The sequence below is a fragment of the Ambystoma mexicanum genome, chromosome 9, assembly GCF_040938575.1.
Source record: "Ambystoma mexicanum isolate Mex_15411 chromosome 9, UKY_AmexF1_1, whole genome shotgun sequence".
Lineage (NCBI taxonomy): Eukaryota > Metazoa > Chordata > Amphibia > Caudata > Ambystomatidae > Ambystoma > Ambystoma mexicanum.
Genome location: NC_090931.1, coordinates 1,181,347,818 through 1,181,375,733, shown reverse-complemented (window position 1 = coordinate 1,181,375,733; position 27,916 = coordinate 1,181,347,818). Strand labels below are relative to the sequence as shown.

General features: G+C 40.8%; 1 protein-coding gene across 3 annotated transcripts in view; it reads right to left on the bottom strand.

Moving 5' to 3' along the window:
• Window positions 1–27,916, bottom strand: part of LRP1B (LDL receptor related protein 1B) — a 4,835,697-nt gene that overhangs the window by 520,842 nt on the left and 4,286,939 nt on the right. For all 3 annotated transcript variants that reach the window (XM_069616528.1, XM_069616527.1, XM_069616526.1), the window contains exons 72-75: window positions 13,836–13,958; window positions 11,506–11,628; window positions 11,175–11,312; window positions 9,280–9,414 (exon numbers count right to left, since the gene is read on the bottom strand). In XM_069616528.1, coding sequence (XP_069472629.1) covers window positions 9,280–9,414; window positions 11,175–11,312; window positions 11,506–11,628; window positions 13,836–13,958 — 519 coding nt within the window. The remainder of the gene's footprint in view (window positions 1–9,279; window positions 9,415–11,174; window positions 11,313–11,505; window positions 11,629–13,835; window positions 13,959–27,916) is intronic.

Genomic DNA, 27,916 nt, shown 5'->3' with positions numbered 1-27,916 from the left:
CCTCTCAGTCAAGCAGTGGGCCATTAGCACACCCCACAACTCTCCAGTGGAAGTGTTATTGATCTGAATCCCTGTAGGACATTAATTTGTGTGAAACACTTTCTCAATTGTATGTGGCATTGATGTGCTCATTAAAACAATCATAATCGCAGGATGGCAATTTTATGGTAGGGTAATCCAAATGTATGTCACAAAATCATCTACACATAAGACCAAATGTTCAGCAAAGGGGTTTATGGTTTGAAAGGGCAGGTAGAGAAGTTAAATGATCACTTACAAGGGCATTAGAACCTACAGAGTGCAGCACCTGCAGCTAAATGGGGAACTACATATTAAAAAAGAACACGATTCAATTGGAATGCAAACATTGTGATGCACTTTTAGAGGATGTGTCAAGCAAAGATTCAAATAGATTTTGGGGAATTGCTCCTCGTGGTGCTTTAAGAATGAGGAATGAACTAGATCCTGGAATTGCTAACAACCATATGCTTTTTCAATTAAGTAACTTATGCAGCCAGACTTATGTAACATCAGGAATGAGAGGCCCTACATGGCTGTTGCACATAGCAAACAAATTAGACCTCCTGATGAACACCTTGGTTTTGGTTACAATAAGCTGAAGAAGCCTTGCCTGCCCAACAATTCTGGAGTGTCTAAACTTTTCAAATAAATTAACACTAGTGGTGACATCATGGAAATACTTGGCTAGTGCTAAGACTGCAGCTATTCACAGGTAGATAATGCATACACATCTTGCACATTTCCAGCACATTTCTTCAATAGTTTCATAAGAGAAAGACTATGCAGAAATATTTGCCCAGATGCTTGAAGATTGCGTTGATGAGCATCATATTTAATTTTGTCTATAGGCAGGATTTAGGAAGAACATAGGAACCGGGGAACATGTTTTTAGATTACGTTTGCCTACAGTGAAATATGCGGTTTTAGGCAAAGGGGAGTTGTCCATGCAATTTGTTGACCTTATCAGGTCTTTGACTATGTATTTTGCTCCACAATATGGTACAGTCTTGGATGTTAGGATATACCTAACAGAAACCAGATTTCCATTATATCTCTTTGTGCTCAAGATTAAGCCTCAGATAGGTTTAGTTTGGGAAGGTAAAGCACTTCAAACATCTTGATTCATTTAGTTGTATTGTAGGGATATGTTATTGTTCCCTTTCTCGTCTAATTATATAAACATGCACTGGCAAATGAGGGATGGAATCTCGTGGCATATGGCCTCAATGTGGATTACAGACATTGGAATCGTATTGTTCAATGAGCATGCAACACTTATCTCTAGAACTGCAATGGGGCACTGCAAGCAAATATGCACCTTCCACAATGCCTGTAAATTACTTTGGATTAAGATGAACATCAAAAAGACAAAGTTGATGGATTGCCACAAAACACATTGTTTGAATTTAAAAATGACTCTAATAACATGTACATCACATTTCATCTGCCCTTTTTAGTTGTACATGCTCATGCTGTGTCTGAGAAATATTGTAAGACTACCCTATTTGTTGGGTACCTATGCTTATCAGCTTTGTTTTGGATGAAACTCATGGATAAACATCAAATGGATTTTCAATAAATTGTCTCATATGTTTAATATGCTATTGACTCAAACAGAATTGTGAGAGGTGCAGTAATTGTGAGATATATCTGTACATATTGGTAGGCCTAACATGTCAGGATTTCACTTCAACACTGCAGCCCCCTTGATATTTAAATTTGGAGGACTAATCAGGATCAATTAGCACTGTAACAGGGCACAGGGAAATCTATTGATAAGGAACCTGTCTTTTGTTTCGTAGGTCTAAAAAATGTAGCTTTTAACTCTGTTATTTCAGGAGAGCAGGCAGTTAGCAAAATTAAGAGAATATGACAACTGGATAATCGCTGACATATTGTCCAAAAACATCCTAAATATTATCCTTGAAGGACAAATTCATGAGATCAGGGCACAAGGATTTTGGATGCCAGCAGGCCAGGTGAAGATTTAGGGAACTACTGCACTCACCCTCGCGCCTTGAAATACTTGTGTATAGGCGCCTTATAAATGCCAGATCATACCCAAGGGCGCTCATCCCATGTGAATTAAAAGTAGGTGCATAACCAAAGCAAATAAATCCTGAAATCCAAACTCAAGATTGGTGCCCTGGTGGCATCATTTTTGGGCACCTGGGCTCTGAAAAAGATAAGGGGGGAGCAGTGTCTGAAATGTACAGAACAGAGGTGATGCCAGTACATTTAGTACAAGGTAGGGGATGCAGCTTGTGTCTGTTGCAGTGTCTGGTATAAAGGCCCAATGTCTTATCAAAGCAGAATTGGCCTTGCCAGTCTTACTTTGAATTTGCCTGGGTCGGAGGGGTGCACATGATGGTTAAGATTTATTAGACTAGCAATATACCTGTTAGCCAATCATGCAGTAGGATTTAATAGTGACAATGAAGTGGGCCATGTGCATAGGGGAATGGGCTTAGATAATGTGTGGCAAATCGGTCAAGTGACTATAGGGGGTATCAGCATGTGATATAGCTGGTAGCCATTGAGGGTGGTGGGATGTAGCTGTAACCTATGTATGATAATGTGCATTTTTTGTTATATAACCTGTACCTTCTTGGGGATTGACATGCTCCATGTCAGTTCAGTTCTGAGGGACCGGCTGAGACTTTTGCATTATTATTATTATTATTATTATTATTATTATTATTATATTATTTATTTCTTATATAACACAACATGCCCATAGGTCTCAGTGTGCACAAAATGACAAGACAAAACAAACAACGCACAGAAAAAAAGGATATTTGTTTTGTTGTAAAGCGCTCATCGAGGGTGGGAACATGGGGAAAAACAACAGTTGAATTTCTGAGATGATTATTGTCTGCAACAGACAGGGTAATTGCGAAAAAATACATTTAACAATAGAGGACATATATAGGCCTGACAGCAATTCTGCAGTTTTACCCAGTGCAATGAGGGGGTGAAGTCAAGGGAGAACTGACAGGCGGTCATCATGCACGGTGCATTTGGCACGTGCAAGTGCACAGACGTTCGCAAGGAGGGGGAGGTCCAAGTGCATCCGGTCGGTGGAGACTAGGTAAGTGCATAGAGAGCCACTTTAGTTTTCCTTAAGTGCAGTGACAGTGGGAGGGGTGAGGGCCCTGAGGCAAGTGCGAGAGAGGACTGGTAGGGGTGCCCATGACATATGAGACTATGAGGTACACAAGGCGGCCAGTCAGCAAGCTGCAAGGAAGGTGAGCGAGGCGAAGGAATGAGCAGAGAGCTAGGTTAGCAGGGTATGATATGCGATCCCTGGTCTTGAGTCCAATGATAAGTCTTGCAGTTCTGTTCGGGATGAGTTGAAGAGGGCGCAAGGCAGAAGAAGAGAGTTTGAGGAAGATGCTACTGCAGTAATCAAGCTTAGAGAGAACCAGGACACTGGGGGAAAGTAAGAAAAGGTAGAGTACCTCGGAGGACTAGTAGCTGATAGTTGGATTTTTTAGAGATGCCCGAAATGTGCGAGGAGAAGGAGAGCATAGAGTCAAAGGTGACCCCAAGGTTTTTAGCCTCACAGGTGGGTGCGGGCACAGGGCCAAGGGCGACTGGCCAGAGTTAAAGTGGGAAAGCAGGAGCAGGGTTCCCAATGCAAACGATCCCAGTCTTTCTGAGTCCAAAACCTAGCATTCAGCTAAGAACAAAAAAAAAAACAGAAAGAACCAAGTCCAGGTAGGAAAGGATTACCGATGGTCAACTATCAGCTTCAGTTCAGATGGCATGTTAGTAAAATTATTACAGTTGGCTAAAAATCTAGGAAGATTACTACGACCAAAGCTAATGATTACACAATCTGTATTAACTAGTGTACACCATCCGCTAATCTTCATCCTGTGCAGGACCTTAAAGTCTGAACTTCTAGCAATACCTGGTTCAGTTCTTTGTTGAAGCCAATCCATAAACTTATTTTCTAAGGTCTTATCTGGGTTCATGCCCTGCTGGTGACATAACATTAGTAATGATAAGATTTCTTTGATACAAGACCAGCTCTCTTAATGATCTGTCTGCGATGGGTGGCATCTGTGATGCATTAAACCGTGAAACCTTAAATGGGATGGGTTTGGTTTTAGTAGGGTTGCAGTAATATGGCTGGGCCCAATTCTGCATCAAAAGTAGATAACCCCAGGTGAGCTTGAACTTCAATGACTAAAGACATAGGTGGAGCCATGAGATTGGTGTATCTTCATATTTTCAAATTCAAATTTAAGCAGCTCCAATGTATTCAAAGCATTCAGCTCAGTCTGACTGACTTTATATTCACACCCTGATATGGTCACTGGTAGAACAACTATCTAAGATGTATTAGTTGCCAGAATGTAATATTCCTGCTAAGACATTTGACAGCTCTTGTTAACCACCTCCACATTCAGAGGTTGATCTGTTGGACACAAGTTATTGTAAGGACATAACTATAGCACTTTTTTGCCAGTATAACATAGCATTATTGGTAGTATGCAAAGTACAGGATTTACAACTCAGCCAAGCCCAATTTGAAACTGCAGATAATCAGAACACGCATAGAAGCTTAGTGTGCTGCCAGGCTCAAATAATGAAGTGCACCATATTTTCTTTTTGGATACTTCATGTATGGAAACTGCATTATAATATATAACCGACTAACATTTTTAACATTACTAAAATACAAATTCTAACTTTTCTAATATTAAAATGCAGTCTTCTATGCAAAATGAGGTGAAATCCATGTTTTGGTGACACTGCTGAGGATTCATTTTTAAATGCACACTAGCGTTTTCTTCAGCTTGTGGAGAGCAGAAAGAATGCAGGCAGCAGGAAACAAAGTCAAACAGTTACCGGGAGGCCTAAAGCTTTCATTGTTCTGAAAATGAGGGCTGATACAGAGCACACGTTTTTTTTACTAAGATTGGTGGAAATTATAGGCAGACAAAGCCACGTCAATAAGGGGATGGATAGGAGTTATTTTTTTTTAATAACAAGAGATGAGAAAAGCAGTTAGTTCATGCTCTGGGAAGACTGACAGAGATTCCAAGAAGTAGAGCGCTAGCTATGAGACATTGATAAACTGGCGCTCCCCACACAAGTTTGCTGAAGAATTTTGCGCTGACACTGTGTCTGCATTTGCGAACACAACGAGGTTGTGCAGAATACTCCAAAGAAAGGCCGACATTGGTAAAACAAGTACAAGTGAGGACCAGATAAGAATGTTGTATGTTTGGCTAAAATGTATTGAAGTCTAGAGAGGTTAGGAAATCATTGCATGTTTATTTTACATTATTTTCAGAATGTGGGAACATTAATTCATGTTTAAAAAAAATATGCTTGTTCTAGTTTATTCCCTTGTTTTACAGATGATGCTGTAATTTAACTCATGGTCAGAATTGGTGACTTGTAAATAAGATCAAAATACTTCTTGTATTTATAAACACCAATGGGATTTTGTGTCATTCATGCATCTGTTTATTTACATAGGTGATGTATGAAGGGGAGGCTCATATTACTGCAGTAGTGCATTTGCCAGTTTACCAATGCAAGTAAAATAGCAAACAAGAAAAAGCTAGAAATAAACAGTTATAAAGCAGAGGTTTGTGTGCGGTATGATGAATGTTTCCTTCATTGCATGCTGATGGAAAAGTGTCTGATCTGATCTGATACATAGATGACTGGATGTAAATAAGATAATAATGTCTTATGGCACATAGAATACTGGATGTACATAAGCCAGTGATACCAGCCACAAACTGTAGATGGCGCTCTGTATAAAATCATTGGGTTCTGATAAAGTGTATACGTCGGGGGCTCTCTACAGAAAACTAGGAGGTATTCTAATAGAAAGGAAAGGTTTGTTTTATGATGGGGTTATATTATAGAAAGTAAACCATGCTCACTGCTATACCACAGGTATAAATACCGCAAAACAAGATACCACTAAAATTACCACCATATATAAGCTAACAAGGTATGGTCACTGAAATAGTGTGATACCCAACCCAATATAAATGCAAGACTAATTTACCACCAAATTACCACCAATATTTCTACGGTAAGAAAATACCTCCAAATCCTGAATGTATCCCAATAAACAAAATCTCTTACATTATCAACCATAATGGGGCGCACCAATGTCACAACTTTGTCCAATAAGTCCAACCAAAAACTAAAGTAATAGACGTTTCTACACCGAAGAAGATCAGCAGCAAGTCCATCCTTCACTAGCTGCCATTGAGTAGAACTAAACTATTCCTTCTAGGTAAATTGATTACCACTTATTCCCAAGGTTTACAAGGGAGATGTACAAACATTCTCCCCTTTATCAGATCCAGAGTGTGAGCACATGGTCAATGGCAGAACTAATGGCACAATGCCAACTGCTCGACCAACATATGGCCAAGGTTTCCCTGCTTAGCAGAATCTTCTGTTGTTACTTCTCAATTTTCATCCTCAAATAGGCTTGTTTTAGTCTCTTGGAGATGTCCTTTCCTTCAAGCACTAAGAGCCATCACTTTGGTTAATCAATTCCTGTGAGCAGTTAGAGTCTCACATGTAGTGTGCTGTCTTGTCTCCACCATCTCTGAAAATATGTGTCGGCAAGTTACAAACACTGCAGCCCACAATAAGGCTCTTAACCCCCACCAATGTTCTTAAAGCCTATTTCTTTTTAAATGGGTAGGAGAGAGGTGAACAAACTGGTAATATTTACAATGACATGGCAGGGGGTACAGAGCAATGAATAACAGGTCAGAACAGTGGGGAGTGAATATAATGCCGGCCCAGATGAAAGGGATGGATCCATGCTCAATGGACCACTGAGCACTCATGTCCACACTTTTCATGCAATTCTCACTAAATGCATCAAACTGCTAAACATGGCAAGATTTCAAACATATACCAAAGCAGGCAGTTCTACCATTCCTCTGCAGCTCTCTATGACTGCTGGTGTTCCTGTAAATGACTACTAAACTTCAGGCGGCGCACCACAGCAGCCCGGAAGGAAGGAGTGTGTCCTTAACTGGCAGCAAGCAGTCACATAAATAGAGGAAGAGACCTATGAACGTGAGAGGTGTTCAGAAATTCACACCATAATAGTTGGTTATTTATTACGCACTTAATACTGAAGAGGTATCTAACCGCGGACTCGGGGTTTGAACCAGTGTTGCTCTGCATCTTGCTTCGAAGACAAGCAAGTTGCCACTGAGCTATACTACCCATGCCAAACTATCAGCCCATCAAGCCACACCCTATAAGGTCCGCCTCCGATAGCTGTAAAATGAACATGTTATACACTGTGCTTTTCCTTGCAAAGCGGTGAAGTGGTTGTTTGGCCTTGTTGGATTACTTTTTTCATATGGGTTTTGTGTCACATCTCTCTACCAAAGTAAGTACATACATCAATCCTTACTCATAACAATGATCATAAAAGGATAATTGATGCTTCTCAAATTCATCACTTATCAAAGAATAAATCACAATATCAGTGCTACCTAGGTCCAGGCAAATATGGAATAAATTGACCAGGACGCTGTTTATCATTTTCTATATTTGTAGGCCAACCTGACAATATTTAGCGATCCCAGAGGGAACCAAAATCACAACTAAACAATTACTGTGTGAAAGTTACTACCCACCTGCCTTAAGGCCCACCATGCTATAACAACATATTGATATCTAGCACAGATTTCTAAAGTACTGTGTTTCCATTGTCCTTGATCAGTGCGTGTTCTGCAACCAATATGAGAAATATGTATTTTTTTAAAAAGCCTTTCTAGTATGTCTTGAAGTTAAAAAGAACATGTTCCCCAAATGCTGGACCTTGATGTTAGATGCTTACCCAGATCCTGTGCCTTAGAAACCTTGCGGTATGGTTGGACCCTTATATGTCTCTGGAGCATCCTGTTTTTCTGGTATCTAGAGCATGCTTTTCCATCAATGCTCCGTAATGAGATTTTTACATTTGTTTACATTTCCTCACAAAATTCAACTGTTAAATTCATGTCTGTCCAGTAGAGCAGACTTGTGCAATACAATTTAGCAAGGTATGCCTAAACTAACCTTTCATAGGGCCTCATTACGATTTTTGAGGCAGCCATGCCATTATTAAGGGCATGGCTGCCTCCAAACTCGGGTCCGGGTCCGTGATCCATGAATGGGGAAATACCGGGCCATTCCGACTTTGCAGGGCCTGGTATTTCCCCATTCAGGGAACCCGGACCATCCCCATTCCCATTAGAGTCCCTATAGGGCTCAATGGGAATGGGGAGAATGCTAACAACAGGCCCGTTAATGACGGGCCCGTTGTTAGCATGCTGGTCCCCTCGCGGGACCCACAAAGGACGTCCGGTCTGACCAGACGTCCAGAGCGGGTCCTGTGAGGGAACCTTGTAATGAGGCGGTACGGGGTTAACGGCGCCGGCACCTTTACCAGCGCCGTTAAGCCCTTCCCGCCTCACTTGTAATGAGGCCCATAGACTGCAAATTGTTCTGAATGCAGTGGCTAGGCTTCTACTAAATTTGCATTGTAGAATTCACACCTGTCCAGCATTATGTTTATTAAATTGGCTTCCAGTTGAACAACATATAACATTTAATGTACCTGCCTTGTACACAAGGCCAACTACAATCTTCCTCCATCATTGTTTATCTATAGGTTTCAACATTATTCAACTTCCAGAGTGCTTTCTTCCGCATCTGCTGGACTTCTTTCTGATCCAAGATTCTGATATGTAGGGTGGGGCAGTTGTGCATTCTCTGTTCAAGCAGTGAAGCTCTGGAATTCTCTGACAACTTCCCTTTGCCTCACAGCCTTGTTTCCTCATTAATGTCTGCTTCCTTTTCTGAAATGGGCTATGGCATTGCTGTGCTTCTTATTATGTGCCGTGCGCCTTGCCAAGATGGGTGTTTGTGCTTGATATATATCTCTTAGCATACCATACCAAGGTAATGATGTTGTTATGTTTTCATTTTTTAAATAAATCGGACAAGCATTTCTTTTATTCTATTATTTTAGTGATAATATTGCAGATAGACAGCCTGGCAATCTCCATTAGAACTCCTTATTTATTTAAACAAGTGGCCCCAAATTTCAGGGATTCAATCAAAGTAGAATCACCCTAAAATATGGATGATAGCACTTTGCCTCAAATAAGATCACCTGTGAGTTATATATTCCTTTTACAATAAACATGCCACACATTATTTGTTCCTTCAGATTATTTAAACTAGATCAAGAAAATGTACCTTCACATTGTCCATTCGAAAAATTTCGCTTAAAGCCATTCTTGCATTGACAAGTAAATGTTGTTTCCGTTTTTATACAGTAGGCATCATCACCACAAGGATTTGAGTCATCATCACATGCATATTCAGAGGAAACTATGAAGAAAATGAGACATGGCAATTACTTTATAGATATCAAGAGCATATACCCACTTATTTGTATTTCACTCAAATGATATGTGAGGCAACATCTTGAGTGAACATGTTTTAAATCTTCAATACTACTGGTGAAAACAAATCAAACAGAAATAATAATGATTAATATGTGGATGTTTTAATTGTAAGCATTGAACATACGTTCTGCAGCAATTCCCGTTTGATAGCATTGAGCTGTGGCAAAGAAACAGACAGGCCCACAGAGGAAGGTTCATGCAATACAGGACTTTGTCTGGTGGGTAAATATGTGTAAGTGATGCTGTTCTATGGTTTGGTGTCACACAATGATTGCAACCCAGCCTTCATTGGTCAATTGTCAGCCATGATTTGCTGCAATTCTCACTGGTTAGGAGTAAGGGAGGAAAAAAACAAGGAGAGAACCTAAAATGATGATGGGCCAGTCCAGAATGTAGGAAAAAGACTCATTGCTTAAACCCTACTTTGGGAAAAAGAGAATTCATATTCTGCAAAACCTAGGAGGAGCCCAAGCTCAAATATTCACCAAAAAGAAACCTGCAAGCTCAGGCTCAAAGAAAGGGTGGAGGTTTGAGAAAAGGCAAGTCACCCAGACAAGCACACCATGATTGCTAGTTAATCTGCCCTGCTTTGGACAGAAATCTGAATAAATGAAAAAAAACAGGTGACTACTAAAGTTCCAGTAGAAATGAAGAGAGAATTGCACCCTCCACAAGCTCACAAATGCACTAGTCCACTGCCTCAGCTTTCATAATTTTATTCCTAGTACTCCCAATTCAAAAGGTTGGCTCTATAACACAATTATAATTCAATATCACTGTTTGCCCCTTATACCTTTTGGCAGACAGAAATATGTAGAATCATGTAGTTGTGAAATCAATACAATTTTCAGACACTAAAACATGTGCCCTTCATTACACTACACTACAATCTCTTAGTCAACCTGTCTCTCTTACTTAGTACCTTGACTTTGCTATAGCTGTTACTGAAACCTTCCTAGTTGTCTCAATGCCTGTTTACTCTAACTTTAGAATGCCTGAGTAATTCTAATACATCACTTCAAAAGGACAGGTCATATCACCACAGTCCGCCAAACAAGAACATGCGTTATTTGCTTTGCCTTATTGAGGCCTGCCCCTTTTCTCCATACATTAAAGGTCATGACAGCGTCAATGACACAAAACCTACTAAGGTAACATGTTTTGTTACACATCTCCAGGAATCACACATTTTTTTTTCCAAGCAAACACACAAGTCTACTGACTATCAACGTGGGCATTTTTTGGAAACATTGAAATAACTCGCTAGTTTATGACTTGGTTCATTTTTTTATTTTTACTTCTGGTTTGCAGATTTGTGATAATCAGAACAGCAATTTGTTTACCCACCAGTTGCAAGAGGTGACAGAATTTGCCACACACGTCAAATACTAGGTGCGTAATAAGTAAACTGCAAGCAACTGCATATATTAATATATCTACCAGAGTCTTCATTTACTTAAAAAGAAAACAGTTCTAGTGCTTCACGAAATAGGTTCATGCATGAGCACTCAATAAAGTCTTCCATGCAATCAATGGGCACATTTGCTTGAATGAAATTATGATACATTTTACCTAGTTATAAATGCATGCGTTTCCTGGGTTCAGCGTGAAAAGCAATCTATAATAGTTGTTATGTTTTTGAGCAAACAGACACAATGAGTGTGTCCTCTTTGTTATACTCACTTGTTTTACAATTAATTTCATCGGACCCGTCCTCACAATCATGGAATCGATCACATTGGAGCTCTGCCGCAATACACTTTTTATCACTACAAGCAAACTCATCCTTTTTACATGGTCTTGGTTTATATCTTACTGTGGCTGGATAATGTGAAAAGAATATCCATAGATTAGTATTTTATACAACTTAAATGACAAAAACCGAGACATGATAACATTGGAATCCATTCTGTCACAGTCTCGAATTATAGGCATGTCAACTTTCAATTAGGATTTATTTCAAGGGCAGTCTGTCGATTTAAATTGATATTCAACCATTCTGTGTTCCACTCACCACAGTGATCTTCATCTGAGTTATCGCCACAGTCGTCAATCTCATTACAAATCTGCTCAGGGCGCAGGCACACACGGTTGTTTTTGCATCTGAATGACCTTGTTGGCGGACACGGAAAATTCACTTTATAGAGAAAACCAAATAATGTGTCATTATTGTTGTTTCAGATCATTCTTTTACGCATGTCCGCAAATCCTTGTGGTGGTATGTTTTTAATGAAACATATTTCAATCAGTGGTGTCACACAAAATGACTTTGCTATCTACCCTTCAGTATGTGGTAAAGTGAACACAGTTTCCATGGGGTGTCTGCTACACAGACACAGAGCTGGTAAAGGGGGTACTTAGAAGTACGCGTTGCCTTTATCTACCCCCTACCCCGGTCCCATAGTGGCTTTTGGAATGTATAATGTACCAATGATTCCAATGGAAATGTAATGCTGACATCAGAATTCTTTGGTAATGATTTATAAAAAAAAAAGTGTTGTACAATGGTGCAATCCCATTGAAACAACGTTTTGCGAATCAGGACCTGTGTCTTGCATTACAAATGTGAACTTGTGTTTGACCTTGGCATAGAGGAGAAAGATTGTATTAAAATGTGTCAAGCACAAAGATGTATCTGATTTTTTTCATGTTTTAAAAAAATACAGTTGTGGTTTCTATGCATTTTTATGTAATTATTCCAGTTGTTTCAACCATCTACTCCCATCGTGTAAGTGATTCTCTCAGCATATCTATCTGCATTATACATACATTCTGAATAGTGAATATGCTCATTGAAAGTCTTTTGTATTAGTCCGAGGGCAAAAGAGAGTGCCATAATGGGGCCAATATGAAATTGAATCCATTCAGTCGCCAGCCGCGTCCACATCACTAATCATTATGAACATGGGTACACTGTTGATTATATATGATTCATTTTTGATCACATTGTGCCTTTGGATGATGCTATTTTGCTCTTGCTCTGAAACCTGGGGCCTCTAGAAGACAGGTACAATAAATGTTGTTCCCCGGGATCCCCTGGACTTTGTGGATGGGTAGGCAAGCCAATTATACAACACACTCAAATATGATTTAGGATGCATATACTAGATATGCCTTCTTGCAAAATGACAATTTTTTTAAGGTAAAAAAAAAAAAGGACATACATTTGAAGCTAGAACATCTTGTATAAAGATAACATATGTGTAACTTATATAATTCATAATTAAATAGTAAAGGATTTGTCACAAGGATACATTTGACATAAAAGCAGGAACACCACCGTTTAATAGAGGATGTTAAACCCTTCAACAGCCCCATCAAAAACCAAGTCACTGTCTACCGGACAAGCTTTCCATCTTCTGCCCAATATTTCTAGGGAAAAGCAAATACTGTCTCTGATTTGCTAAAAGGTATTTTCATTCCTCAATTGAAATATGCCTCAGAGACGCCTTATCCAAGAAACTTTTTCTGAAGTTGTTTCATTACCATTCAAATGGTGACTAAAAACACGTATAGCACTACCCAGGCCACACATTTCATAAAGTCTGAATTTGCCTGCTAAAGGAAGGAGGGGGATTCCCCCCTTGCCAAACGGCATTTTCAGCTATTTTACAAATTAAAAGAACATAACGTTACTGTTTTTTGTTGAGACGTGCCTGAGGTATGTCTAGGCTGAGTCTAGCTTTGATACCAGTGTCCATGTTTCAGGGCACAGTCAAATCAAACCCCACGGATGATAGCCATGGTGAGAAAGTGGGGAGGGCAGGTGGAAAGTGGTGGGAAAGGGGAGAGTGGGTTTGGTGTTGGATGCAGGAATAAAGAGACTTCCACCTTTGACGAGTTCAGCATGAGAAAGTGAGGTGACATCTAGCTGTGGATCACAGTTGGAGAGTTGGTTATGCATTTGGAGATTGTAGGGTTAATGGATGGGAAGGGTGGGACTATCTGATGTCTGAGTGTCATCCGCAAAGTAGTGAGACTTAATGGCAAATAAGGACATTCGTTTGTCGATGAGGGAGTTATATATTGTGAAACTAGTGGACCCAAGACTTATCCTTGAGGAACACCTACAGGTGCAGTGGATTTCGGGGAGTAGAGGATTGTGTCCTATGTGAAGGAGTACCATTTGATGTAGAAGAGTATTCAGAGAGATAGGAGACATGCAGTCGAGTAAGCAATTCTTGAAGCCAAGCAGGGAGCCTGTTTGAAGAATGGAGGCATGATTCAGATCTGTGTCACAAGCAACGGCTATTTGGAACTGTGATTACAAGTTTAAAGCCCCTACACTCTAATTGTCTGAGTACGAGTTTAGTGAAAGAGTATGTAAAAAACAGCAAACCATACCACACATTTCAGGAACTTCATCAGAATTGTCACCACAGTCATCTTCTCCATCACATATCCAAATGTGAAGCTTGCATCTGGTATTGTTACATAGAAACTCATCAGATTTGCAAATGTTGCCCCCTGTGACGAGTAAAGAAAAGCACATTGTATTTATTTTTAAAATACATATTGTTAATTCCCATAAATTAATATTAATTCAGTCTATATTAAAACAGTTTTAAAACGTGATGGTAAAGGCAACATTTGAGACATCTTTTGATAACATACCTGTGTGTTTGTAGTCTTAAAATATGCAAATACATTATAAGATAATTAACACAGATATATTGACATCTCTTCATTGATAATGTACAAAACCAATGAACATATAAGGTGCACCTCTAGAAGCATAATACACAATTTATTATTTTGTTAGGTATCTGCTAAATATTATTATTTGATTATAAACGGCTCTGATTTAAAAAATACGTGTCTCATGTATATGACAAGTGCATTTGTAATTTAGAAAACCTTTACATTTACAGTCTTAGATATCAACCGTTCTGGGTCCGTGTCTTTGCTTACGTTGTTTCCGATCACATTGACAACATGCGGCTTGTGGACATGACTTGGGAGTGGCAGACACAGACTGGCACACATTCTGGACTCACTCTAACACCTGCACCCAGCATGCCCTGTTTCATAACAAACATAGGGAAATAACAGTGCAGTCATTGGTCATGTTAGACCACATGTTAGACCACAGATGAACTGATCTGCCCCAGGTAGAATCACAGATTCAAAGCACTTCCATCTTTCACTACATTTCCACACTTGCAATTGGGTTACAAATGTAAAAAATAAAACTGCTAGTTCATGGCCAAAACTGCCATGTTTGTAACAAGGACTCTGTCTGGAGGTTTGGAGCACTGTGATTGGTTCCCAGAGGGACAATGATTGTCTGGAGTTTGTTTTTTTTTCATTTGTTTTTCCTGGCCACATTCTGCTGTGCCAGATAGCGATGTGCCCCTTCTGAGAATCCTACAAGCAAACAAAGCTCTCTGTGCACTGTGATTGGCTCTTAGACACATGAACGCCTGAAGTTCATTTTCATTTGGTTTTTTTGACCACACCATGCTTTGCCAGAGAACCCTCTGTGCCATTTCAGGGTCCTGCCAGCAAAATAAAACTTCCTAGGGTTACACCAATCAGGACTAAGCCTGAACGTATGGAAGCCATTTGGAGCACTGTAATTGGCACACAGAGTGACAAGTGTCACACTGCCTCACTTGGACATCTAGCTCGGGCACCGCCAGTCAATGGTCAAAAGCAGCAAAGGGCAACACCTTGTTGATCATTCCTCTCTCCACATCAATCTCCAGGACACTGGGTTTTGCACATCTGCTCTTGGCTCACTTACCGCATACCTGGAAGTCTGATTCTTTAAAATCTCTTGAAATTCACAAAACTCTGAACCCACCCCCTTCACTCTGCTGGCATCCCCCAAGGAACAGTCATTTGACCTCTGCTCTTCAAACACTATACCTGTGTGTTAGGAAAGATGTATCTTTAGGCAACTTTCCCTCCCTCTTCTATCGACCCCTAAATGTGTTGCTTTTGTTTTTGAAACTATCCCGGCTTTTTAAGGGAAATTAAGCCTCTCTAGATGTGGCATTTGCTCATTTTCTCATGGGGAAACTGATCAGTCTTTCACACTATCAGAACTGGGAAACAATGTTTTCCTTTAGTTTTTGTAACCGTGTTGGTAACTTTTGAACAGTGCGCACAGCATTTTACCACACAGTTCAGTGGGGATCATTTTGTATCACCCACGTCTTTTACACTTGGGATTTCCGGTTCTTTTACATGTGCCTAAAGACAAGCTGGTGGCAGCAGATTATTATGTACCATTTGTGCATTCTGTTTAGTGTGCACAGTCACGTTTACTGCATCTGGCTACTAAACATTGCTAGAGTCCTACAATGACTGTGCCACAAGGTTTTTCTCTAGCCCATCTTGCTGTTTGGCTTTCTGCCTTCTCAGGTCAGGAAATCACTTATAAAGTCATGCAGTTGCACTGAAAAACTGATGATTTCATGGGATAGTGCTAGCCTGGTGTGTGTGGACCCAGGAAGTGGGTGGGACTGTCTGGTTCCACTCCACATCCATGATTCCTGAAATTCCAGTTGTGGGACATGAGTTCAACCCACAGTGGTCCTTGATTGGACCACTGCAGGCTGTTTGAATGATGCTTATCCTTACCATTGGCAGGCTTGGACTTGCTTCAAGCCGGGATTTAAGATAAGAAGAAGACTTCTGCAGCCATTTATTCAGATCAACATTGAAGCCAATTATCCTATGTAGAAGAGCAGCTAACTGAATATCTGTGGATGACTCACAAAGAGGCCTAGCATCCTTACCTGCATTTTGTCCGGTGAAGCACTGCTGGACTACCTGATCTGCGAAGACCTTCTGCAGTGCTTTAACTATTGGACTTTTGTGAAAAACTATACTCAATACCTTCCTGAGGATACAGCTATCCAGAGCCTTCAGAAGTGCACCTGTACCACCCGGGGGACTGACAAGCTGTCCAGTGCACTGCCTCACCAGAAGTGTTGCCGTTCTGTGTTTTTCACACAGATCTTCAGTGGTCACCAGCTCATGCCACAATTCACCTTCCTGCCAAAAGTCAGCTTCCCAGCATCAAGTGATCCTGTCTTGAAAGGTCATCTTCAACCACAACTGCAGAAACTCCTGCCATCATTGCTATGCAGTGACTGCCAGTGGAAGTCACTTCCCTGTGTCCTGTGAGGTGTCCAGGTGAATCCTTCATCATTGTATCATGCTTGCCTTCTTTGTCAGGAGTTGTATCCTGCACCAGCATCTGACCTGAGGTATCCTGGGATCCGTAACCTGTATACATCCTGCACCGAAACAAACAGCAAGAAAACCGACAGCGAGCAACACCCAGTCGACCCTTCAAGTCAACGGGGAGAATCGGAGTCAGATGTTGAAAACTCGCAAAACTTTCAGCCACCATTCCCTACCCTGCAATAAATCTTAGATACACTTGTGTTTATTCTATTCCATCGATTTTTGATTGTTTGATCTAAAATCTGTATGTAAAGATAGGCAACTAATTGTACTGACCTGTAACATTGTTGAAGTATTTTCAGCATCCACAAGAACTCTTCCTACATCTGTCCACTCTCCAAAAAAGAAACTTTGTGACTTTTGGGCACAACACCAAATACATCACAACGATTTGACTTACAAAGCAGTTTATCATTATTGTGAACTGGCGTCAATCTACTGCATCATTACATACCTTCTCAGTTATTGCATGCATTCCTACAAGCCTAAAGGTGACTGTATATATGTTTTATAACTGAGTGTTATGTGATATTGCTACCTGCTTACTTCATTTCTTAGTGTGGGTTTTTTGGGCCTATAATAGAGGGTTTTTATACTTATCTTTCTACATTCAATTATTGTGTGCTTCACAGTGTGGACTCATTGTGGAGCTCTGACCCTACTTACGTTCTCATGAGAATAGCCTTGACTGCTCTCATTGCTAGCTTCATTGGGTTTTGGATAACCTCTTAGAGTATCCCTGTTCTCCAGAACTAGGATGGGCTTCTGTAAACTTTCCGCTAGTCCAGATTGTATAAATCCATCTTAACACTGTATTTAGGGAAAGTCTTCTCATCCTTTCACTTTCGCTATCACCTTTTTAGGCTGGCACTCAAATTGCTTTCTTCTACCCCTTCTTCAAACCAGCCATCTCAGAAGTGATTATGTTCTGTTTAACTTTAATTCATCACGTGATGGCTCTGTGCAGCTTTCTGCTGTACTATTCAAACATGGAAGTATTATTTCCTCCGGTTTCCAATGTCATCTCTACCCTCCCGTCTTCTATCTCCTTCCGGCCCGACATTATTTGTCCCTCACCCAAGGCTCCTAACCTCAAGGTCCTCTGACATAGCAACCTATGACTGCAACAAATTATCCCTCCCACTGCCGCTATTAACCTCCTAAACATTCAGAGAATGTATCATCTTCATGCTAACCACTCTACACAAGTCTAATCTCCACTCTTGTGTGCAGCAAACTTAACTACTGCTCAAGTTTACTGCTTGCCTTCCCAATTACTGTATTGTCCATCTATACATAGTCTTCAACTTTGCTCACTATGCACAATTACTTTTTTCCAATGTCCTTCTCAGAGTCTACACAACTATCAATATTCTTGCTCCTCAACACCTGTTGGAATATATCACAGTTTACTCACCATCTTATTCCCTCCAATTCTTCTCTGAACTCAACCTCATTATCTCATGACCCCTCATGAAATACAAATACAAATACCCCCTGTACCTCCCCTCAAGCCACTCTTTCTCCTACTTTCCATGCTCTACTGGAACCTACCGCCCAAAACAATCAAAGTCAGTGCAACCGTGGACCTCTTCAAAGCTTCGACTAAACTTCACTTAGTTGCTAAAGAGGGTAAAGCTGCCTATAGTGACACTTAGAAAACAGAAACGAAAACTTCAAACTATCTGGCGTAATTCGCCCACCAACGACAACAAAGCCAAGCTAACCCAAGCTACAAAACACTACAAGTCTGAAATTATCAATTCTAAAAAAAACGTATTCAATGACAGAATTACTAATGCCAAATCGAATACCAAGGAACTATTTGCCATCCTCCGGGAAATGGAATCCCCTATCCAACCACCTGACACGGTCTCAAAGGACAAGATATGGTGCACTAATATACAGAACGCCCTATCTAACAAAATCTCCACCCTCCAACTTAAAATAAGGAATAAAAAAGACACCCTCTCTCCTACTGATCAACAAGTGCCTCCCGCAACTGAACCTATCACTATCCCCCCTTTCAGCTTTAAACCCATCTCCATCATTGACACTGAAAAGGTTATCCTCTCACTGAAGCCCTCTAACTGTAAGGGCGACAGCTGCCCAGCTCAAATAATAAAGGACGCTGCCAGAGACTTAGCCCCTTTCATCTCGAAGCTTATCAACTCATCCTTCAAATCCAACACAGTGCCTGCCAATTTAAAAGAATCCTGGGTCCTCCCCCTTCTCAAAAAACAAACCCTCGATCCATCTATCCCGACCAACTACAGGCCCATCACCACGGTACCCTTCCTACTAAAAATTATCGACAGAGTAGCCTATCTCCAAATTCAAGAGTACCTAGAAGCCAATCATCTCCTAGGCTCGCGCCAATCGGGCTTCCGCCCCCTCCATGGCACGGAAACAGCCCTGCTAGATCTCAAAACCAAAATGGAGGAATTTAAGGATAATGGGAAAACAGCGTTGCTACTCCTACTGGACTTGTCAGCAGCTTTTGATCTGGTGGACCATGCAGTCTTATGCAACCACCTCAAGTTGGCTGCCAACTTCACAAGAGACGCTATAGCCTGGGTCCAATCCTTTCTAGCTAACCGGACTATGAGAGTGTTCTCCTCTTCCACGTGGGCTGACCCTATCCAAATCACATGTGGAGTCCCACAGGGCTCCTGTGTCTCACCCACTATGTACAATATCTTCACCAAGCCATTGTTCGACAAGTTGGACAGACTGGGCGTCACCTACACGAATTACGCAGATGAAACCCAGATCCTCATACCCCTTTCGGGCAACTATGAAGTGGACTTGGCTCTGGTGAATAAAATGTACATCCTCATTCAAGCATGGATGGCCACACATGGCCTCTGCCTGAACGACGATAAAACTGAAATCCTGCTCCTTGGTTCAGACCACAAATTATCCAAACTCACCCTGGACTATGCCTCATTTAACATTGATCACAACACTATCAAGGTTATGCGTGAGGTCAAAACCCTGGGTTTTTACCTCGACTCAGCTCTCACCCTCAAAAAGCAAGTGAACTCCCTTGCCTCCTCAACCACCTACACGTGTAAACTCATCCGGGCCGCTAGACCCTTCCTGTCCAGTACCAACTGCCTCACCTTGGCCAATGCCCTTGTCATGTCCAGACTGGACTATTGCAACGCCTTATACTCAGGTGCCAACAAGTCGGTCACTGACAAACTCCAGAGATTACAAAATAACGCTCTTAGAGCAGCACTGAACATCCCATGCAGGGAACATATCTCCAAACACCGGACAGAAGCCCATTGGCTAAAAATAAAGGACAGAATCCTCCTTAAAACTATTTCCCTCACTTCTAAATGCCTCAACAATCAAGCACCCTCCTACCTAGCGGAAAGAATCAACTGGAGACCCTCTAACCGACTGACGAGATCTGCCAACACCTTCCTACTGGAAGTCCCCAGATTCAAACTTACCACAGCGGGCGGTGCTAGCTTCCCAGTTAAAGCTGCACAAGCATGGAACATACTCCCTTCTGACCTTAGATGCCCCTTACCCTACACAAGATTCAGATCCTACGCTCTCAAATGGCTGCACAACAATGACATGCAACGACCCTCACCCTAGCGGAAACGACACAACCTGCTAAAATGTTACTCTTATATGCTTAACCCTTGTTATTTTATATGCATTGTACCACCCACTGTATGTGACCACTGTTTTGCTGTGTTAGCCTGTGTCAGGCTTTGTAACTAAGTTTCGAGTCCTCTTGTACTGCTGCGCCTAGATGCCCACGGGCTCGGAGCGCATTACCAAATAAATAAACAAACAAACAAACTCAATAATGTAATTGTGTGTATTTAAAGGTACTCCTCTTTAGTTTGAAGCAATTGGCCATTTAGGTTAATGTTAGCTTTGTAAGTCACACGTTTTCTACATACATTTATATATACAAAACACATTCAATACTAAACTTTTAATAGTCAAATAACAACAATTTGCTACTATATATATATGATAGAGCACCTGCGGTAGCGGCCCTGTAGTTATAGTTAAGTTGCTGAACTCATAGAAATAGCACTTGCTTAGTGGCTTATAACTTTGCGCCTTCTGGACGAATCCTCATACATCCTGGCGCCAACTCTATGGTCCCCCTCAGAATGATTCTGCAATGTTAGTTTCAGTTTGTGCAGAGGGGACAAAGTTATAGAGGGGTCCCAAAATGTGTGGAATTCCTCATAGATGCAATGGAAAGGATTTTTAACAAGGTTGCAGCAGGAGCGGCAGCTTGGTCCCGAAAGCGTGCTTTTGTAAGTTTGGTGTAAATCCATACAGTATTTTCTTTTAAAATGGGCAAAAGTACTTAAAATAAATTAGTGATATTTGGGTCCAGTTCACAGAATCACTTGCCAATTTGAGGTCTGCGGACACGCCTGGGCCAATCAGGGCATGGTGTGCTGTCCGCAGACATCATAGGTGCCTGCTGATTGGATGCTCAAAAGCATGTGGTGTGTCATTTTTTTTAAACGGTCACCATGTTGGATCCGCAGACAGCGGCCAGTGTACCTGGATAGCAAGGTGGGGGAAAAGTCTGGAAAACACTTTTGGGGTTATTTGGTGGTCAAAAGAGGGTCTGGAAAGGGTGGTTTGTGGAATATAGTTGATATGGAGCAGTGTTTATAGGTGAAAAAGTGGGTGCAGGTGTCGCCCACTCCATGGACACAATGCTGTAGTCCATGGGCATGAGAATGAACAGTTTGGAAAACATATTTGGGGTTATTTTATGGATGAGAGATCGCCTGGAAGGGTGGGAGAGTGGAATAAAGATGATATGGAGCTGTTTTGATATATGAAAAGGGGTTTGCAGGTACCGCTGAGTCCGCAGTCAATTCTTACTGTCTGCGGACATTATATGGATGGCAAGGGGTTCTGGTTGAGTTTTGTTGTTGAAGGTGTATTGTATGTAGTTGTTAAATGGTTTAAATCAATTGTGGTGGTATAGTAATATGTGTTTAGTAATTATAGGTACTGTAGGAGTATACAGTATTTGTAATATGGTGGAATGATATAATTAAAATGTATATTGTTTATTTATATTTTTGGTACAATTGAGGATAGTGCTCCTTGATGTGTCACACGGTCTACCATTGTATCCTCATTAAACTGTTACATGATATCTTTAGCATTATGGACAGGGCACTGGACTGGCTGACCTGCTTTCCTAACTAACACCCTTAGCAGCTGCAACTGAGCTTTTTGTAATTCACCAATTCACTGTGTGCCTTCAAAGTACCCCAGAGTTTTATCGTATGATTGTGGCTCTTTCATATCTTTTTCATTCCACTGGCTGACTTGTTGTTTGTCTTCTTTTCTCATTTCTAGTGTTATGTTAATGACACCCAGCTTTCCTTAAACTCCCCTGAACGTATTTCTTCACTTTGTTTTTTATCCCTGATTGTCTGACTGACATCGATGCATTATGTGCAGCTAACAATCTCTGTCTCATTGCCAGTTAGATGGAGATCTTTCTTATTTTACCACGTGTGTCTTGTTTTTCTTCTACCCTCTGAAAGCTTTCCTTGGGCTTTCTACTCTCACCATCCTGTGAGGTCAAAAACCTTTGGGTCATTGTTAAGACCACTCTCTGTTTTAGTCCTTACATTTCTGAGCTTGTAAAGAAAGCCCATGCTTTTAGCTTGATCTCCGTACAGGCATTGTATCGTTTCTCAGAAGCTAAAGTTCTTCGGACGGTACCTCTGAAGAGGCCCACCCATTACCTTTCCTCATTCTCAATCTGGCTATTCAGGAGACAGCACCAGGACACACCTGCTGTGGAGATTACCTGTAATCCTGCATCAATGGCATCTGCTATGGCCATTCCTCCTCCCCAGCCACCACCACCATCTGGAAAGCGTGTACATGGGAACAGGGGCGGAGCTACAGATGAGGATCAAGATGAAGATGAATATGAAGTAGAGGAAGGGCCTGTCTCTAGTACCTGCAATGTGTCATGGGGGTGGCAGGTTTTCACCACTGTTGGGGGTCTAACAAAGGCTTGGGCAGCTAAGGTGAGATGCACTGAATGTAAGGTTGTACTCAGTCACGGAAAATATGGCTTATACTGCTACAGGACCATCTCCATGCAGCACCACACCAGATCCAACCACCATTGTGGTCTGATGAAGTATGTTCCTTTTTCAGGGAGAAGTAGGCTATATTCCTCTACCCCATCTTCCACAACCACTCCTGCTACCACACAGGGTACTCCATTGTGGCAAAGGATCCCACAGGCTGCCTCGCAGGCCATACAAAACACTGTGTACCCTTACATTTTGTGCGTCACAGTTTTATGTTTGTACTCCAACATGTAAATCTGTAGGGGGAGCAATTTCATAGTGCTTTTGAGGCTGCAGTTAAGGAGCATGAGAAACACTGCCCCCAATTTAAATTTAAATATAAGGCCCACCCAACGTCTTTCCCTGTCCACCTTCCCATACATTTCTGTGGTTGGTGACCCTTCTTTCCCTTCCCTCTCCACCTTACTCTCCTGAGAAAATATTTTTAAAAGCCCAAAAAATACAAAATCAGAATAAACACAAAATAAACAGTTCCTTTAGGAGCCACCTTTCACAGTTAAAAGATAGAACTTCAACAAAATAAATCACAGGCCCCTTCACAGCCTGCATAGTCTGAGGACTGTGCGGTAGTCTGCGGACAATTCGATAATTCCAGGCACGGGGTGGGGGAATTAGAATAATTTTGAAACATTTGTGCAAAAGTGATGGCTCTTAAAATAACCTTTTATTGTATTTTTGACATATTTTTCATTTTTATTTAATGCAACTTCTAATGAATACTTGAATCCACATGTTATGTATTTACTGAAACTTCTTCAATGCATTTCAAACATTTTCCAAAAAAATCTGATTGCACACATCAGTTATATGCACTCCATCACTTTGAAAAATTTGACAATATCGAATTCAGTGTTTTCATTATGAAAGGATATCATGCCAACATCTTGCAAAAAACACATACAGCTTTATTCACATTGGGCCTTGCTTTTTCCATGTGTGGACAAACATAATTCAAATTCATCCACATTTGTTTCTGAACAATCTGAGAACCATCAACTTTCCAAATGTATCCTTCATTGCAAGTGGTAATGAAATTCCGGTAACGTAGCCCAAACTGTTCCCTCCACTGTGAACAACAATGATATCCGGATGTTTCAAGTGAACCAAAGTCTTACAAAATGGGAGGAAGTCTACCCTATTCATTCCTCGCACTATATACCATGACACTTGAAATTCATGGAATCCCAGAATTACAGACAATCCACAGTGCTCTGCCTCCTCAAAACATAGCCATGGCCATCTCCAGTGCTCTCAACAAACACAACTCCTACTACCCTCTCTTCCTGTACACCACACCCAGGAAACCTGATTAGCTGTTCCCCGATGTTCGTGGGCATCTGTGGCTGTCTGCGGTCTCTGCAGTCCACTTTCCATGCCAGGTATCCTCAAAAGACCCGGATGTGGCACATGCCATCTGCGGACTATCACTATATATGCAGACAGAATGTCCAATTGAGGGGGGTTGAGGGGTTTACACTCATTTTAAAACATGTTTTCTATAATTGTGGCTCTTAAAAGTCTTTTTTATGATGTTCTCCAATTTATTTTAGTTTTTCTCATTTTTATACCCTTAACCTACTAACAGCGTTCCTATGCACTCCACATTTTCCCATTGAAGTTGTTCATTTGAACTTTTTTTAAGCATTAGTGACTTTGAAAACAAAGATGTGATTCCCAGAATCATTTAAATGCACTCCATTGCTCTGAAACCTATTTACACCATACAACATGACATTTTCATTCTGAAAAGAGGCCATCGCTGAAGCATATAAAAAAGCACATACACCTTTATTCACAAGCTTCCTTTGCTTTTTCCATGTTCGGACTCAATGAATTTGGGCATCTCCATGTTTGCCTTGGATTGATTGCAGAAAACATCTGCACAGTTGGAAACAGTTCCATTAGGCTTTTCAAGAAATCCTTAATGGCAAACTGCAATGATACAGCAGTGACATGGCCCAAACCACTTCCTCCACTATGCACAATAATAATATTTGGCCATTGAAATTGAGCCATACAAAATGATAATAAACTCACACAGTTTACCCACAAAACTGTATACCACAAAAACTGTATACCACCAAATGTCCACTCCCTGCAATCCAATAGTACCACAAATGCCACAAGAATCAGTATAATAGTTTAATGAATTCATGCAACAATCTTCCATCTTCCCTGCACACAACAAACAAAACACCTACTGCCATCCTCCCTGCAAATTATAACCAGAACACCTCATTGACTAATTCCCACACTCCTCTTTCCATGCCAGGCCCAGATATGACATGTGCTGTCTGTGCGGAATACCATTGTGTCAGCAGACGTGGTAGCAGAGGGCAACCTTTCTACTTTCATGTTTCTAACAGTCCTTCATTGGCTGCTTTCAAACTGTCACACAGCCATCCACCAATCACATCCATAAACTCTACACCTAACCCTGTCATCTCAGTTCAACACTTCAGATGTACACTTGAACTCTGAGAGTACATATCTCCTGTTAATCACAGCCACCTGCATCAAAAACCACTGTAAAGCTTTCCAAGATTTCTACTTGCAGATGCAACATCTGCATCTAAGAAGACATAGTACAGGTATGCTTATACGTTTTAAAGCATTTTCTTCAACTCTTTTGAAATATATATAGAGGGTTTCTGCTACTTAGCCTGTAATAAGCTGATCACTAAGCATATTCTCTTTTTTAACCATCTCATTCCATGAATTGCAGCATTCAGCATCTGCTCACATTAACCAGTAAATTCCTGCAAAGCTGTATGTTTAAAAATGTTTCTTTTTAGGAGAAATTTGATGGAAGTTAAAACATTCATATGTGCATTTATAACAGCACTGTTTGTAACATTTTTCTAAAAGAAAGAAAAAGTAGATGAAAAACATGTGTAAAACATCTGTAAATGTCACTTGCTGTGTCATTGCATGCATACTTGTTAACCTAACCCATGCCAAACTGTAGGTTATAATGCAGTCCTGGTTTTGTCCATGCAATCTGCGACTTGAAGTCCAAGTTTTATAATGGGAAATGTAGGACTACAACTCCCAGCACACAAACAAAAACACTAGGGCTAAATAAGCACCTACAGATTGGAATGCATCATTTTGGCAAGTATGCATGTGCTGACAGCATATTTTACTTACACACACCATGTGATAGAAATCTTTTTAATCTGCCTTTATTTTTAAATAAAAAAGTTGTACACAGAGCTCCGATACATGCACATATGCAATTCTTAACTTTCATCAAAATACTCCTAAAAAGAACATTTTTCAAATGGTCAGTATTTTCCATTATTCATTCAAAATAAATATAAATGTCACACTTTCCAACCTCACTCAATGCATCCCTTACACTACCACCGTTGTCCATCTGCTCACACATATCTGTATACTGCCAAAGTATCTATATACGACACTTCACCTTATATATAAAGTAGTCTTCTTTCCCAACCTCTGCTATAAGATAGCAAGCACTGCTGCAACATCAATCCGCCATTGCATTACCACTAGGCCACAGTTTCCCTATTCTTTAAAAACACTGCAACACAATACAAATACATTACACCAAAAACAGAGCACATCCCTTATTAAAATCAGCAGCGAGTAAATAACCTAGATATGTGCTTTTTCATCACACCCATGTTATCCCTGTTCTGACCAAGGTCTGAAACACAACTACTTACACTCCAATTCTTCTAACAACATAGTTCACACTTTAGTACACCACCCATGGCACAACTTCATTAAATCCTTGCTTCCTAAAAGTACTTCACCATTACCACATATACCAACTAACTTTCTTTTTACAATTACAGGGAAAAAAAGATTGCCAAAACCAGCTGCCGGAAAAAGAATACCCTTTACATCCTACAAAGTAAGTACATTAATGTACCATGCATATTTCTGTAGTTGTAACAATATACTTCTACTATATATTGGCCCAGAATCTTATTTTTGAATCAACATTTATTTCACTCTAAGTCATTATATGGCAACATTCATACTCTTTCTATTCCCATCTGTACACCACTATTACAAGACCCATCGTTTTCCACAAAACATCACAATGTGCCTACTTATTCAATCACAACACCACTTCCTTCCTCTCTAACCCAAACCCATATTACTACCCAGAGGTTTCTAAGCTAGGACCAGGGGATCGAGCCTGTGCTGTTCCGTTTCATCTTGCTTCCAAGGTGAGCACATTGCCCCTGAGCTATCCTGCCGAGCCAACATTAGAAAACTAAACCAGCCATTACTAAAAAAGTTAAGGCCCCTTTTCGAGAAACTAAAAGTAAAAAAAGATGTACAAAAAAGAAAAGCAGACCTACTAATGAACCTAACACTATATCTACCACTGTTAATGTAGCCCCTCTAAAGCAATCACACAATTAATGTTATAAAAAAATGTTCCACCATAGAGTTCTTCACAATCTTATAAATAAAGCTGAAAAGACACAGGCCCTCATTATAACACCGGCGCTAAACCATGGCGCTATTAGCACCATGATTGGTGCCGGTGTTTTAACGAGTCCGCCATGGGGAAATGGGGAAATACCGCCCCATTCCAATGTTGGAGGGGCGGTATTTCCCCATTTCCCCATGGCCCTTCCCCATTCCCATTTTTGCCCCATAGGGCTCAATGGGAATGGGGAAGGTGGCAATTAGGGTACTGCAAATTGCGGTACCGTAATTGCCTGCGAGGTCCGTTTGCGGGTCCCTACTTTAACGGCTGGTCCAGACCAGCAAAGGGACCTCGTAGTAAGGTGCTAAGTGGTTAACGGTGCCGTAAAAGGCTGCTGCACCGTTAACCACTTAGCGCCAGGGTCGTAATGAGGCCCACAGTCTACCCTTAACAAATACTGCAGAAGACTAATCCTTGAAGCTCTAGTTGACAGCACTTTTCGACTAAAGTGAACATTGTTTATATTGATTTTAAACAAAATGAAACTGAAACTAAATTAATTCATAAATTGCAAAAAGTAATTCTAAACATGCACAATGTCAAGATATATACTTTCCCAAACTTCTGTGAAGGTGAATGGATTCACACAAGCAGCACAGAATCATATTTCAATGAAGAGGCTTACA